The sequence below is a fragment of the Anolis sagrei genome, chromosome 13 (assembly GCF_037176765.1).
Source record: "Anolis sagrei isolate rAnoSag1 chromosome 13, rAnoSag1.mat, whole genome shotgun sequence".
Classification (NCBI taxonomy): Eukaryota; Metazoa; Chordata; class Lepidosauria; order Squamata; family Dactyloidae; genus Anolis; species Anolis sagrei.
In genome coordinates, this window is record NC_090033.1 from 10,487,600 (window position 1) to 10,503,926 (window position 16,327).

Below are 16,327 nucleotides of genomic sequence, written 5' to 3' on the forward strand. Positions count from 1 at the left end.
GGGGCAGGAGTGAAGAGAATAGGAGAAGGAAGGAAAGGAGGAAGAGAGGGGCAAAGGAAAGGGGAAAAAAGGAGGGAGGAGGGAGATGGAGAATGAGAGATGGGAACATGTGAAAGGGAGAAGTGGAAAGGAGGAGAAGGCGAGAGGAGATTGACAAGGAATGAGGAGAAGGAGTGAGGAGAATAGGAAAAGGAAGGAAGAGAGGGGCAAAGGAAAGGGGAGAAAAGGAGGGAGGAGAGAGATGGAGAATGAGAGATGGGAACAGGTGAAAGGGAGAAGTGGAAAGGAGGAGAAGGCGAGAGGAGATTGACAAGGAATGAGGAGAAGGAGTGAGGAGAATAGGAGAAGGAAGGAAGAGAGGGGCAAAGGAAAGGGGAGAAAAGGAGGAAGGAGAGAGATGGAGAAAGAGATGGGAACAGGTGAAAGGGAGAAGTGGAAAGGAGGAGAAGGCGAGAGGAGTTTGACAAGGAGTGAGGAGAAGGAGTGAGGAGAAGAAGGGAAGAAGTGAGGAGAAAGCAGGGAAGAAGGGAGTCAAAGGAAGAGGGGAGGAGAATAGAAGGAAGGAGAGGAGGAAGAGGAGCAAAGGAAAGGGGAGAAAAGGAGGGAGGAGAGAGATGGAGAATGAGAGATGGGAACAGGTGAAAGGGAGAAGTGGAAAGGAGGAGAAGGCGAGAGGAGATTGACAAGGAGTGAGGAGAAGGAGGGATGAGAGAGAGAGAAAGGGGGAAAGAAGGCCAGGCGAGAGGCTCAGCCATTCCAAGCAATGAAAACAAAACAAAACCAAACAAGCAAACAAAACATCACAACTGCTTGGTCCTTGGTACATACAGTGGGGAGATGCTGCCACCTCCAGGCCACTCTGAGTACTGCTTCTCTTAATTCTCCAACATGGGCATCTATTTGGGATGCGCAACTCTTCGGTTTTTCATTCGTATTTTGCATCAAACTCGTGCATACGGATCGATATTAGAAGCATGCAGGAAAGGCTCTCCTGTGCTGCTCAGCATTTCGACAACTGGTCTTTATTTTCTAGCAAAGCATGGGTCAAACCCCACTTTACAATGACAATATATTATTATATATATATTTATTAGAAATGTGCAAATTTAACCTTGGAAACTTAAAGATTCAGGACGTATTTTCCTCCAGCCTCAAAGATTATTTTCTCCATGTATGTATAGATATAAGAGACACATAAGAAAGGTGCAAAATAAGCCCTTGAGACATCTAGTTTGAAGGATCTCCTTCCTCGGAAGATACATCACCTTTCCAGATGCTGTCATACTACAACACCCATCACTCCCAGCCTGAATAAGACGGATGGGAGTTGCACTGAGACATCGAGTTTGCAGGAATTCCCTCCTCTATTAGCCTCATTTTTTGCATAACTTTTCCAGATGCTGTCGGACTACAACACCCATCAGTCCCAGCCTTAATAAACGAATGGGAGTTGCACCGAGACATCGGGTTTGCCGGACTTCCTTCCTCCCTTAGTCTCAATTTAACTTTTCCAGATGCTGTCGGACTACAACTCCCAACAGTCCCAGCCTGAATAAGACAGATGGGAGTTGCAGTAGCAAAACAGGAAGTCTTCCCAACTGAAAGCACATTGAGTCAAGTCTCATAGACTCCACAAAGGGTTCCGATTTCTTGTGGGAAAGAGACCCCGAACCACTTCCTCTTGTAGGAAAGTGACCCCAAATCACTTCCTGTTGCAGGAAAGTAACCCTGAACCACTTCCTGTTGTAGGGAAGTGACCCTGAAGCACTTCCTGTTGTAGGGAAGTGACCCTGAACCACTTCCTGTTGTAGGAAAGTGGCTCTGAACCACTTCCTGTTGTAGGAAAGTAACCCCAAATGACTTCCTTTTAAAGGAAAGTGACCCTGAACCACTTCCTGTTGTAGGAAAGTGAATCCAAATCACTTCCTTTTGTAGGAAAGTGACTCCGAATCACTTCCTGTTGTAGGAAAGTGGCTCTGAACCACTTCCTGTTGTAGGAAAATGACCCTGAACCACTTCTTTTTGTAGGAAAGTGACCCTGAACCACTTCCTGTTGTAAGAAAGTGACTCCGAATCACTTCCTGTTGAAGGAAAGAGACCCAGAACTACTTCCTGTTGTAGGAAAGTGGCTCTGAACCACTTCCTGTTGTAGGAAAGTGACCCCAAACAACTACCTGTTGAAGGAACGTGACCCCAAATCACTACCTGTTGAAGGAAAGTGACCCTGAACCACTTCCTGTTGTAGGAAAGTGACCCGCAATCACTTCCTGTTTTGGTTAAGGCTTCCCTTGGAATGGGAATGGCTGGGAGGAGGAGAAGGTGCCAAGGAGTGTCCCGCGCCCCCTCTTTGGGGCATTAAAGCTTGGGGAGGGCCCCCGGCGGGGCCAAGAGGATGGCAAAGACGTAGAAGAGGCCCAAGAGGAGGTTGAGCTTGGCGGTCCTTTGGGGGATCTTGACGAAGCTCTGGCTGCGGAACTGGCGCTCCAAGGAGAAGGCCATGGGCATGGTGAGCAAGGGGAGCGCCATGCTGATGGTGTAGCGGGTGGCCAGGAGGCAGAAGATCAGGTAGGGCAGGAAGAGGAGGGTGTTGTAGAGCACGTAGGAGAAGGTGGGCCCGATCAGGATGGCCAGCGTGACGATCCCGGCCTGCCGGTCCGACTCCATGTCCCGCGTGTTGTTGCTGTGCAGGATGGCCTCCGTGCTGAGGGCCAAGGGCACCGCGTAGAGCAGCGGAGAGACCGACAGGTAGCCCACCTGCACCGCGTGGGCAAACATCACCGCCAAGGGGCCAAAGGTGATCAGGATGACCAGGTCGCCCAGGGCCACGTACTTGAAGCCGATGCCTGCGGGGGGAGGACAAGCGGGATCCGGAGGAAGAGGGAATTAGCAGAGGTGGAAGAGGAGAAAGAAGAGAAGCAGAAGAGAGACAAGAATTAGAAGAGGAGGAAAAGATGGGGAAGCAAGGGAAGCAGAGGAAGATGAGCACAAGAACATGGAGAAGGAGAAGCAGAGGCAGGATGAGCACAAGAACATGGAGAAGGAGAAGGAGGAGAAACAGAGGCAGGATGAGCACAAGAGCGAAGAGAAGGAGAAGGAGGAGAAGCAGAAGAGAGACAAGAATTAGAAGCAGGATGAGAGCGAAAAAAGAGGAGAAGAGCGAAAAGAAGGAGGAGAAGCAGAGGCAGGATGAGCACAAGAGCGAAAAGAAGGAGAAGGAGGAGAAACAGAGGCAGGATGAGCACAAGAGAGAAAAGGAGAAGGAGGAGAAACAGAGGCAGGACGAGCACAAGAGCGAAAAGGAGAAGGAGGAGAAGCAGAGGCAGGATGAGCACAAGAGCGAAGAGAAGGAGAAGGAGGAGAAGCAGAAGAGAGACAAGAATTAGAAGCAGAAGAAAAGATGGAGAAGCAAGAGAAGCAAAGGAAGACGAGCACAATAACAAAGAGAAGGAGAAGGAGGAGATGGAAAAGGTTGTGGAGGAGGAAAAGATGGAGTAGATGGAGGAGGAAGAGAGGAGGGAAAGACGGAGAAGCAAAAGAGAGACAAGAATTAGAAGAGGAGGAAAAATGGAGAAGCAAGAGAAGCAAGAAGAAGAGGAGCACAAGAACAAAGGGAAGGAGGAGGAGGAGAAGCAGAGGCAGGACGAGAGCAAATGCAAGGAGGAGGAAAAGAAGGAGATGTAGGAAGAAGAGAAGAAGCCAAGAGGAGAAGAGGAAAAGATGGAGAAGATGAAGAAGCAGAGGTAAGACGAGCACAAGAACGAAGAGAAGGAAAAGGAGGAGAAGCATAGGCAGGACGAGAGCAAACGCAAGGAGGAGGAAAAGAAGAAGAAGTAGGAAGAAGAGAAGAAGCCAAGAGAGAAGGAGGAAAAAGTGGAGAAGATGGGAGAGGCAGAGGCAAGATGAGCACAAGAACGAGGAGAAGGAAAAGGAGATGGAGAAGCAGAGGAAAGACAGGAATTAGAAGAAGAGGAGATGGAGGAGGAAAAGGAGGAGAGGAGAGAAAGATGGAGAAGCAGAGGAAAGACAAGAATTAGGAGGAGATTGTGGAGGAGGAAAAGATGGAGTAGATGGAGGAGGAAGAGAGGAGAGAAAGATGGAGAAGTAGGGGCAGGATGAGAACAAGAATGAGGAAGAAGAGGAGGAGAAACAGAGGGAGGAGGAAAAGGAGGAGAGGAAGGAAAGATGGGGAAACAGAGGGAGGACGAGAGCAAATGCAAGGAGGAGGAAAAGAAGGAGAAGTAGGGAGAGAAGAAGCCAAAAGAGAAGGAGGAAAAGATGGAAAAGATGGAGAAGCAGAGGCAAGACGAACACAAGAACAAAGGGAAGCAAAAGGAGGAGATGGAAAAGCAGAGGAAAGACAGGAATTAGAAGAAGAAGAGATGGAAGCAGAAGGAGGAGGAGGAAAAGGAGGAGAGGAGGGAAAGATGGAGAAGCAGAGAAAAGACAAGAATTAGAAGAGGAGGAGATTGTGGAGGAGGAAAAGATGGAGTAGATGGAGGAGGAAGAGAGGCGGGAAAGATACAGTAGGGGCAGAACAAGAATGAGGAAGAGGAGAAGGAGGAGGAGAGGCAAGGGAGGAGGAGGAGGAGGAAAAGGAGGAGAGGAGGGAAAGATGGAGAAGCAGAGGCAGGACGAGAGCAAACACAAGGAGGAGGAAAAGAAGGAGAAGTAAGAAGAGAAGAAGCCAAGAGAGGAGGGGGAAAAGATGGAGAAGCAGAAGAAAGACAGGAATTATTATTATTATTAATAATAATAATAATAAATAATAATAATAATAATTAGAGGAGGAAAAGATGGAGAAGCAGAGGCAGGGCGAGCACAAGAAGGAGGAGGAAAAGGAGGAGGAAAAGATGAAGAAAAGGCAAAGAAAGAAGGGAAAGAGGAGAACAAGAATGAGGAAAAGGTAGAAAAGAATAAGGAGAAAAACCAGGGAAAAGAAAAGAAGCAGAAGAGGAGAAAGGAGAAGAAAAAGAAGAGGAAAAGATGGAGAGGCAGAGGCAGGATGAAAACAAGAAAACAAGAATGGGGAGGAAAAGGAGAAAAAGAAAAAGAGGATGAAAAGGAGAATGAGGAAAACATATTTGAGTAAACCATATTTACTCGACTCTAACATTCCCCGTTTTTGACTAAATTCCCCTCTACTTTCCACGATTTCTCACCTCCGGTGTACAAGAAAGAGCTGGAAAGTCCTCCGAAGTAGATGAGGGCCAAATGCTCCAGCTTGAGGGTGGAGAGGCAGTAGAGGCCAGCGGCGGAGAGGCAGCCCAAGGTGTAGAGGAAGACCCCGAACCTCACGACGTCCTGCGGCTCCAGGATGCGGTCCACCAGCGTCCGGTCGTCGCTCTTCTTGTGGTCGATGCCCTTGGAGAAGTCGTAGTAGGTGTTGACCAGGTTCCCGGCTCCGTGGACGGCCAAGACGGTGACGGCGCTGCCCACCAACAGGCCGGGGTCCAAGGCGCCCCGAGAGCGGTAGGCCAAGGCACTGCCCAGGGCCACCGGCGTCAAGGAGGCGCTGAAGCTCCACGGGCGCAGCGCCAGAACGTAGGAGGCGCACTTGTGCCGCCAGACCCCGCTCAGAGGGCCCTTCGGGAAGCCCAGAAGAGCCTCCTCTGCCGATGGGTCCTCCGCCTCACCCTCCAAAGACTCTCCGTTGAGGATGCGGACCTTTTCCATCTCTTCGTCCGCCTCCATGGTGGGAAGGACTCCTCCTATCAGAAGACGACCTGGAAGGAGAAGAGGACAACGTGAAGGCATCATGCGCCACACCTAATTACCACTGTTACAGTTTAGTCTCGCTAGGAAAGGTAAAGGTTTCCCCCTGACATTAGAATCATAGAATCCTAGAATCCAAGAGTTGGAAGAGACCTCCTGGGCCATCATCCAGTCCAACCCCATTCTGCCAAGAAGCAGGAATATTGCACTCAAATCACCCCTGACAGATGGCCATCCAGCCTCTGCTTAAAAGCTTCCAAAGAAGGAGCCTCCACCACACTCCCTCCGGGGCAGAGAGTTCCACGGCTGAACGGCTCTCACAGTCAGGGAGTTCTTCCTCATGTTCAGGTAGAATCTCCTCTCTTGTAGTTTGAAGCCATTGTCCCATCGCATCCTAGTCTCCAGGGAAGCAGAAAACAAGCTTGCTCCCTCCTCCTCCCTGTGGCTTCCTCTCACATATTTATACATGGCTCTCATCGTATCTCCTCTCAGCATTCTCTTCTTCAGACTAAACATGCCCAGCTCCTTAAGCCGCTTCTCATAGGGCTTGTTCTCCAGACCCTTGATCATTTCAATGGGATTTTGGCCTCTATAGGGTCTAGATCCAGGGAACTGCCATGCATCGGGATTGTGGCACAGCTGGCTGAGTGTCAGCTGCATTAAGATCACTCTGACCAAAAGGTCATGAGTTCGAAGCCAGCCCGAGTTGGAGTGGGTTTCCAACCAATTGTGTTGTCAACCTCTGCAACCCGAAAGACAGTTGCATCTGTCAAGTAGGAAAATTAGGTACCACCTTAAAGTGTGAGGAGGCTAAATTAACTAATTTATGAGGCTATAAAGAGGACTCCAGTGGGGAAGCATGCGGGGAATGCGGAAGTGCTTCATCAGCGTCGCAGATGGACGATGAAAGTGACAGCTCCCTGGTGGCCAGAAAAAAAAGTTAAATAGCCTCTGTGTATGTCTGTATATGTTTGTATGTCAAAAATTGGCGTTGAATGTTTGCCATATATGTGTACACTGTAATCCGCCCTGAGTCCCCTGCGGGGTGAGAAGGGCGGAATATAAAAGCTGTAAATAAAATAAAATAAATAAATAAATAAATAAGTCATGCTCCCCATGAGACCTGGCTCGAGAGCAGGACGTGTGAAAAAGATCTTGGAGTCCTCGTGGACAGCAAGGTGAACATGAGCCAGGAATGTGATGTGGCGGCAAAAAAAGCCAATGGGATTTTGGCCTGCATCAAGAGGAGCCTAGTGTCTAGATCTAGTGAAGTCATGCTCCCCATGCTCTATTCTGCATTGGTTAGACCACTTTACCTGGAATATTGTGTCCAATTCTAGGCACCACAGTTCAAGAGAGATATTGACAAGCTGAAAAGTGTCCAGAGGAGGGCGACTAAAATGATCAAGGATCTGGAGAACAAGCCCTATGAGGAGCGGCTTAAGGAGCTGGGCATGTTTAGCCTGAAGAAGAGAAGGCTGAGAAGAGATATGATGAGGGCCATGTATAAGTATGTGAGGGGAAGTCCTAGGAAGGAGGGAGCAGATCAAGGGTCTGGGGAACAAGCCCTATGAGGAGTGGCTTAAAGAGCTGGGCATGTTTAGCCTGAAGAAGAGAAGGCTGAGAGGAGACATGATAGCCATGTATAAATATGTGAGAGGAAGCCACAGGGAGGAGGAGGGAGCAAGCTTGTTTTCTGCTTCCCTGGAGACTAGGACACAATGGAACAATGGAATAGTAGTATATATAAAAATAATATATATAATATATATGTATTATATGAAATATATATAATAGTAATATATGAAGTATTGTTATATATATGTGTGTGTGTGTGTGTGTGTGTGTGTGTGTGTATATCACCAAGCAGTGATTCAACATCCATCCATATATGTGTTGGCTCTCAGTGCTGTAACGGCCGCTATTCCCTTGTGTAGATTTTTGGGGTTTTTGCTGCTTCTGTGGGGTTTTTTTTTTGAGTGGAGGACATAAATTGGACTGTTAGGTGTCTTGTGTCCAAATTTGGTGTCAATTCCCCCAGTGGTTTTTGAGTTCTGATGGTAGCACAAACGAACATTACATTTTTATTTATATAGATTATTCCTATTACCAATCGGCAAATCTACCAAAACGTACAATCCTGTGCTTTTCTTTGCCATTTCCGGTCGAATTGTTCTAACCATTGGTTTGCACCATCGAAGCATGACAATATATTGCCCATGAAACATCACATAAACTCTAGCTCCTAAGCGTGTCGTTGACTTGTTTTGTTCCGAGGCTGAGAAAGTGTGACTTGCACAAGATCGCGCAATGGGATTCAGACCCGGACCTACACAGGCTCGACTCCGACGCTCAAACCACTGGCAGAAAGAGAGTGGAATGGATCAAAAGTCTTGATCAATAATTAAACATCCACTTAATGGAATTAGCTAAACTAATTAACTCATTCAATTAAATTAGGATGTTTAATTCATGCTTTACTGTCTTCTCCCCCAGAGAAGGACTCGAGGTGGTTTGGAACCATACATTAAAAGGCGTTCGTTCGGCAAAAACACCAGCCGGCGGTGAGAACGAGAGAACCACTCCAAAGAAGTCACTCACACAAAACCAAGTGCAGGAAGAACCGGGCTGTGGCACAGCTAGTTAGCAGCCAGATTCATTAAATCACTAAAGAGTATTAAATAATTCATGATTTAAGCCAGCCTGGGTTGGAGTGAGCTCCCGACCATTAATAGTCTAGCTTGCTGTTGACCTATGCAGCCTTAAAGAGAGTCGCATCTGTCAAGTAGGAAATTTAGGAAGGAGGGAAAGAGGGAAGAAAGGAAGGAGAGAAAGGTAGAGAAGGAAGGAGACGAAGACAAAAAGGGAGAAGGAAGGAAAGAGAGAAGGAAGGATGGAAACAATGAGCAAAGAAAGGAAGGAAGGAAAGAAGTAAAAAAGGAAGAAAGGAAAGGGGCAGAGAAAGAAAAAGGGGGAAGGAAGGAGAAAAAGAGGGAGGGAGAGAAGGAAGGAAAGGTAGAGAAGGAGAGAAAGAAGGGAGAAGGAAGGAAAGAGAGAAGGAAGGATGGAAACAATGAGCAAAGGAAGGAAGGAAAGAGGGAGGGAAGAAAAGAGAGAAAGAGGGAAGGAAAGAGAGAAGGAAGGAACCAAAGAGCAAAGGAAGGAAGGAAGGAAGGAAGGAAGGAAGGAAGGAAGGAAGGAGAGAAAGGGGCAGAGAAAGAAAAAGGGGGAAGGAAGGAGAGAAAGGAAGAAGGAGAGAAAGAGGGAGAGAAGGAAAGAACCAAAGAGCAAAGAAAGGAAGGAAGGAAAGGGGTAGAGAAAGAAGAAAAGAGAGAAAGAGGGAGAGAAAGAAAAAGGGGTAAGGAAGGAGAGAAAGAAAGAAGGAGAGAAAGAGGGAGGGAGGGAAGGAAAGAAAGAGAGAAGGAACTAAAGAACAAAGGAAGGAAGGAAGGAAGGAAGGAAGGAAGGAAGGAAGGAGGTAAAAAGGAAGAAGAGAAAGGGGCAGAGAAAGAAAAAGGGGGAAGGAAAGAAAGGAAGGAGAGAAAGAGGGAGGGAGGGAAGGAAAGAGAAGGAAGGAAGGATGGAACTAAAGAGCAAAGGAAGGAAGGAAGGAAGGAAGGGGTAGAGAAGGAAGAACTGAAAGAAAGGGGAAGAGAATGAAAAAGGGGGAAAGAAGGAAGGAAGGAGAGAAAGAGGGAGGGAAGGAAGGAAAGAGAGAAGGAAGGAAGGGTGGAACTAAAGAGCAAAGGAAGGAAGGAAGGGGTAGAGAAGGAAGAACTGAGAGAAAGGGGGAGAGAATGAAAAGGGGGGAAGGAAGGAAGGAAGGAGAGAAAGAGGGAGGGAAGGAAGGAAAGAGAGAAGGAAGGAAGGGTGGAACTAAAGAGCAAAGGAAGGAAGGAAGGAAGGAAGGGGTAGAGAAGGAAGAACTGAGAGAAAGGGGAAGAGAATGAAAAAGGGGGAAAGAAGGAAGGAAGGAAGGAAGGAAGGAAGGAAGGAAGGAAGGAAGGAGAGAAAGAGGGAGGGAAGGAAAGAGAGAAGGAAGGAAGGGTGGAACTAAAGAGCAAAGGAAGGAAGGAAGGAAGGAAGGGGTAGAGAAGGAAGAACTGGGAGAAAGGGGAAGAGAATGAAAAAGGGGGAAGGAAGGAAGGAAGGAAGGAAGGAAGGAAGGAAGGAAGGAAGGAGGGAGGGAGGGAAGGAAGGAGAGAAAGAGGGAGGGAAGGAAGGAAAAAGAGAAGGAAGGAAGGGTGGAACTAAAGAGCAAAGGAAGGAAGGAAGGGGTAGAGAAGGAAGAACTGAGAGAAAGGGGGAGAGAATGAAAAAGGGGGAAGGAAGGAAGGAAGGAAGAAAGGAGAGAAAGAGAGGAGAGAAAGAGGGAGGGAAGGTTGGCCACAGCAACACATGGTGGGTACGGCTAGTAAATAAATAAGAACGAATGCAGTTTGACACCACTTTCACTGTGCCATCCTGGGAGCTGTAGTTTGACAAGGCCATCCAACCTCCTCTTGCCCGGGAGAACCAACAAGGTCAAGGTCAAGCTCTGAGATCCAGATCAACCAGTTGGAAGAACCAGATAGACGACTGCAAGGAACCCAGTCAAGGCCGGTTGAAACCAAGGCTGGCAGCAAGTAGGAGGAAGGATCGAGATCTAATCACACAAATCCATTTGTGCAATTCAAGAAGTCGGATGATGATACAGACACACTAAGTGTTGCATTGCAATAAACACACACCTGCCTTCCTTGATGCCTCTGAATACACATCTGCCAAGGAAACTCCATGATAGGGAAGTGAACACATTCTCTCAGCCTCAATGAAGGCAAAGGAAAACCTCCACGGAATGAATCTGGACGCGGCAGTGGATGGAGTATTGCAACATGGGCTTGAATTCCTTTTCTTAGCCATGGGAAACTGTGAGGTCACACGCTCTCAGCCTCCTCCTGAGAAAGATGTATAATATCACAAAGGACGACCACCTCACCCGCCTCATAGGAAACCGGCTACAAAACAGGAGCTTTTTTGTTGAGTTCCAGGGCCAGAGAAGCAGATGGCAGAAACAGAAGAACGGCCTGACTCAGGGGAGCGTGCTTGCTCCATCCATGTTCAACATTTACACAAATGACCAGCCACTGCCAGAAGGGACAGAGAGCTTCATCTATGCTGATGATCATGCCATCACTGCTCAAGCAGGGAGCTTTGAGATAGTTGAACAGAAGCTCTCCGAAGCTCTAGGTGCTCTTACTGCCTAATAGAGGGAAAACCAGCTGATCCCCAACCCATCTAAAACACAGACATGTGCCTTTCATCTCAAGAACAGAGAAGCATCCTGAGCTCTGAAGATCACCTGGGAAGGAATCCCACTGGAGCATTGCAGCACACCCAAATACCTGGGAATCACTCTGGACCGTGCTCTGACCTACAAGAAGCACTGCCTGAACATCAAGCAAAAAGTGGATGCTAGAAACAATATCATACGAAAGCTGACTGGCACAACCTGGGGATCACAACCAGATACAGTGAAGACACCTGCCCTTGCGCTGTGCTACTCTGCTGCTGAGTATGCATGCCCAGTGTGGAACACATCTCACCACACTAAAGCAGTGGATGTGGCTCTTAATGAGACATGCCGCATTATCACGGGGTGTCTGCGCCCTACACCACTGGAGAAATTACACTGTCTAGCTGGTATCGCACCACCTGACATCCGCCGGGAAGTAGCAGCCAATAGTGAAAGGACCAAGGCAGAGACATCTCCAGCTCATCCCTTGTTTGGGTCTCAGCCATCACATCAATGACTTAAATCTAGAAATAGTTTTCTAAGCTCTACAGAGACACTCGCCGGAACACCTCGGCAAGCAAGAGTCCAAAAGTGGCAGGCTCAAACCCAGTACCTCAATCAGTGGCTGATACCAAATGAGAGACTCCCTCCTGGGCATACAGAAAACTGGCCGACTTGGAAGGTGCTGCACAGACTGCGCTCTGGCACCACGAGATGCAGAGCCAACCTCGAGAAATGGGGCCACAAAGTGGAATCCACGACATGCGAGTGGGGAGAGGAGCAAACCACTGACCACTTGGTGCAATGCAACCTGAGCCCTGCCACATGATGCACAAGGGAGGACCTCCTTGCAGCAACACCAGAGGTACTCCAAGTGGCCAGATACTGGTCAAAGGACATTTAACCAACTACCAGACTCACAAGTTTTTGTATTTGTCTGTTTGTTTGCTTTGTTCTGTTAGAAATGTAATATAATCCACAAATAAATAAATAAATAGCCTCCGAGAAAGGCAAAACTCCATAGAAGACCTCTAAATGGCCAAGATAGTGTCGTGATTGGAACGCTGGACTAACAACAACAACTATTATTATTATTATTATTTTTGCCTCTTCTCATGACTCGGGAAGAGATAACACAGAGAAAGCCCAATTCCAATCAGAAACATATAATTAAATACATGAGACATTTTAACAGCCAAGATTGTGTAGTGTTTGGAACGCTAGACTAACACTAACAACAACAACGTGTCACTTGCTGCTTTTCACAGCTCAGGAAGAGACAGATAAAACCCATATAGGTAATCAAATACGAGAGACATCTTAACAGCCAATATGATGCAGCGGTTGGAATGCTGGACTAAAAACAACAACAACAACAACAACAACAACAACAACGTTACTTGGCACTTTGCATGGCTCAGGAAGAGGAAAGTACAAGACAGACAAAACCCAATACCATTTAGATGCATATATTTAAATACAAGAGACATCTTAACAGCCAATATGATTCAGTGGTTGGAATGGGCTAACACTAAAAATAACAACCATATATATATATATATATATATATATATATATATATATATATATATATAAAAATGCTCTGTGCATAATGAGTACCTTAAAAACAAAAGAACCAATGAACGAAATCACACCAAATTTGGCAACAAAACGTCTCACAACACAAGGAGTGACCATCACTCAAAAAATTATGATTTTGTCATTTGGGAGTTGTAGTTGATGGGATTTATAGTTCACCTACAATCAAAGAGCATTCTGAACTCCACCAATGATGGAATTGAAACAAACTCAGCACACAGGACTCCCATGACCAACAGAAAACACTTGAAAGGTTTGGTGGGCATTGACTTTGAATTTAGGAGTTGTAGTTCACCTACATCCAGAGAGCACTGTGGACTCAAACAATGATGGATCTGGACCAAACTTGGCACATGCACTCAATATGCCCAAATATGAACACAGATGGAGTTGTAGTCAGTGGGATTCACAGTTCACCTACAATCAAAGAGCATTCCGAACGCCACCAACGACAGAATCGGGGCAAACTTCCCACACAGAACCCCCATGACCAACAGAAAATACTTAAGGCCATTCAATCTAACTCCCTTCACCAGGGCAAGAAAACGTAATCAAAGTTCTTCTGACAAAGAGTCATCCAGCCATAGATATAGATAGACAGACAGATAGGGAGTTGTAGTTGCTGGGCTTTATAGTTCACCTACAATCAAAGAGCATTCTGAACTCCACCAATGATGGAATTGAACTAAACGTGGCACACAGGACTCCCACGACCAACAGAAAACACTAGAAAGGTTTGGTGGGCATTGAGCTTAAGTTTGGGAGTTGTAGTTCACCTACATTCAGAAAGCACTGCGGACTGAAACAATGATGGATCTGGACCAAACTTGACACAAATATTCCATATGCCTAAATATGAACACAGATGGAGTTTGGAGGAAATAGACCTTGACATTACAACAGCAAAACGGCAGAGAGGAAGCAACCAGGCACATCTTAACACCTCTCAACAAAAGATTGCCCCAGGCACTGCCAGGCAATCAAATGAATGTGGTCAAATGAAGTTGGTCAGTTGAAACATTCACACCTAGCCCCAGCAGACAAAGAGTCCTTTGTCCCACCTTGGTCATTCCACAGATATATAAACCCCATTTTCCTACTTTCAACAGACCTCACTACCCCTGAGGATGCTTGCCATAGATGCAGGCGAAACGTCAGGAGAAAATGCCTCTGGAACATGGTCCTAGAGCCCGAAAAAACCCACAAGAACCTAGTGATTCCAGCCATGAAAGCCTTCGACAATACATTAAATACGAGAGACATCTAAAGAGTCAATATGATGCAGTGGTTGGAACGCTGGACTAAAAACAACAACAACAACAACAACAAGAAGTTACTTGGCACTTTGCATGGCTCAGGAAGAGGAAAGTACAAGACAGACAAAACCCAATACCATTTAGATGCATATATTTAAATACAAGAGACATCTTAACAGCCAATATGATTCAGTGGTTGGACGGACGAACACTAATTATAACTATATATATATATATATGCTCTGTGCATAATGAGTACCTTAAAAACAAAAGAACCAATGAACGAAATCACACCAAATTTGGCAACAAAATCACTCAAAACATGATGATTTTGTCATTTGGGAGTTGTAGTTGCTGGGATTTATAGTTCACCTACAATAATAGAATCATAGAATGAAAGAGTTGGAAGAGACCTTATGGGCCATCCAGTCCAACCCCATTCTGCCAAGAAGCAGGAATATTGCATTCAAATCACCCCTGACAGATGGCCATCCAGCCTCTGTTTAAAAGCTTCCAAAGAAGGAGCCTCCACCACACTCCGGGGCAGAGAGTTCCACTGCTGAACAGCTCTCACAGTCAGGAAGTTCTTCCTCATGTTCAGATGGAATCTCCTCTCTTGTAGTTTGAAGCCATTGTTCCGCGTCCTAGTCTCCAGGGAAGCAGAAAACAAGCTTCCTCTCTCCTCCCTGTGGTTTCCTCTCACATATTTATACATGGCTATCATATCTCCTCTCAGCCTTCTCTTCTTCAGGCTAAACATGCCCAGCTCCTTAAGCCGCTCCTCATAGGGCTTGTTCTCCAGACCCTTGATCTGCTCCCTCCTCCCTGTGGCTTCCTCTCACATATTTATACATGGCCCTCATCATATCTCACCTCTCAGCCTTCTCTTCTTCAGGCTAAACTTGCCCAGCTCCTTAAGCCGCTCCTCATAGGGCTTGTTCTCCAGACCCCTGATCTGCTCCCTCCTCCCTGTGGCTTCCTCTCACATACTTATACATGGCCCTCATCATGTCTCCTCTCAGCCTTCTCTTCTTCAGGCTAAACTTGCCCAGCTCCTTAAGCCGCTCCTCATAGGGCTTGTTCTCCAGACCCCTGATCTGCTCCCTCCTCCCTGTGGCTTCCTCTCACATACTTATACATGGCCCTCATCATGTCTCCTCTCAGCCTTCTCTTCTTCAGGCTAAACTTGCCCAGCTCCTTAAGCCGCTCCTCATAGGGCTTGTTCTCCAGACCCTTGATCTGCTCCCTCCTCCCTGTGGCTTCCTCTCACATACTTATACATGGCCGTCATCATATCTCATCTCTTAGCCTTCTCTTCTTCAGGCTAAACATGCCCAGCTCTTTAAGCCGCTCCTCATAGGGTTTGTTCTCCAGACCCTTGACCTGCTCTCTCCTCCCTATGACTTCCCCTCACACACTTATACATGGCCCTCATCGTATCTCATCTCTTAGCCTTCTCTTCTTCAGGCTAAACATCCCCAGCTCTTTAAGCCGCTCCTCATAGGGCTTGTTCTCCAGACCCTTGATCATTTAGTCACCCTCCCTATGACATATTCCCTTCTTATAAGTATACATGGCTATCATATCTCATCTCTTAGCCTTCTCTTCTTCAGGCTGAACATGCCCAGCAGCTCCTTAAGCCGCTCCTCATAGGGTTTGTTTCCTTCTCCTGGCTGAGGGAGAGGCAAACCACAAGACAGGTGACACCCAATCCATGCCTTTCAATAGAGGAGACCTCTGGAGAGCCCATGCTAGGCCCAGAACACTCACTCTTCCCAGGGAGAGATTATGGACGGGCCTCTCCCGGCGGCTCAGGCTCCATTCGGAGGGTCAAGCGGAGGAGGAGGAGGAGAGCTCCCCAGCAGGCTCCTTCCGGCATCCACGCCTCCAGCCGGAAGTAGAACCAGTCCGCCTGCTTTTCCCTCCGACTCGCCCAAAACGCGTCCCCCCTCGCGGCCTTCGCGCGTGCGCAGAGCGCAGGGCGAGGCCAGCCAATCCGCGGCCTGCTTGGCCAGAACCCGGAAGCGTTGGGCTCCAATCCGATTGGAGAACGCCGAGAAGGAGGCGGGGAAGCCAGGGCCCTGGCTTCCCCGCCTCCTTCTCGGCGTTCTCCAATCGGATTGGAGCCCAACGCTTCCGGGTTCTGGCCAAGCAGGCCGCGGATTGGCTGGCCTCGCCCATGAGCTGTGCAAGTTCAAAGCCAGCTGATATTTCAATATGTGACATCCAATCTGGATAATGTTGCAGTATAGAACATAATAGATAATAGATAATACTAATAGTATAATATACTGGGAGGGATATAATAATATAATAATAATAATATTAATTATTACGATATTATTAATTATTATTACTATTAAATAATACATAAATAAATATTATTAAATAATATTAATTATTAAAATAATAATAATATTATATTCCTTTCAACAGAAAGGAAGAGACCATGAAAATGAACAAAATCTGGCTACCAGTATTAAAA

The 16,327-nt window shown here is 47.0% G+C and overlaps 1 protein-coding gene across 1 annotated transcript; it reads right to left on the minus strand.

Annotated features, from left to right (window-relative positions):
* Positions 1 to 1,006: 1,006 nt before the first annotated feature.
* On the minus strand, positions 1,007 to 15,785 carry UBIAD1 (UbiA prenyltransferase domain containing 1). The gene is made up of 3 exons (XM_067472769.1): positions 15,613 to 15,785; positions 5,160 to 5,723; positions 1,007 to 2,843 (listed from the first exon to the last, which is right to left on the minus strand). Exons 2-3 carry the CDS (start codon positions 5,689 to 5,691, stop codon positions 2,356 to 2,358), a joined length of 1,020 nt encoding a protein of 339 aa, XP_067328870.1. The 5' UTR covers positions 5,692 to 5,723; positions 15,613 to 15,785; the 3' UTR covers positions 1,007 to 2,355.
* Between the last annotated feature and the right edge of the window lie 542 nt (positions 15,786 to 16,327).

Excerpts from the sequence above, each read along its gene's own strand:
- UBIAD1 (XM_067472769.1), bottom strand. The coding sequence starts at position 5,691 with ATGGAGGCGGACGAAGAGATGGAAAAGGTCCGCATCCTCAACGGAGAG. Across the intron at positions 2,844-5,159 it reads CTCTTTCTTGTACACCGGAG|GCATCGGCTTCAAGTACGTG; the intron begins GTGAGAAATCGT and ends CTCCCCCCGCAG.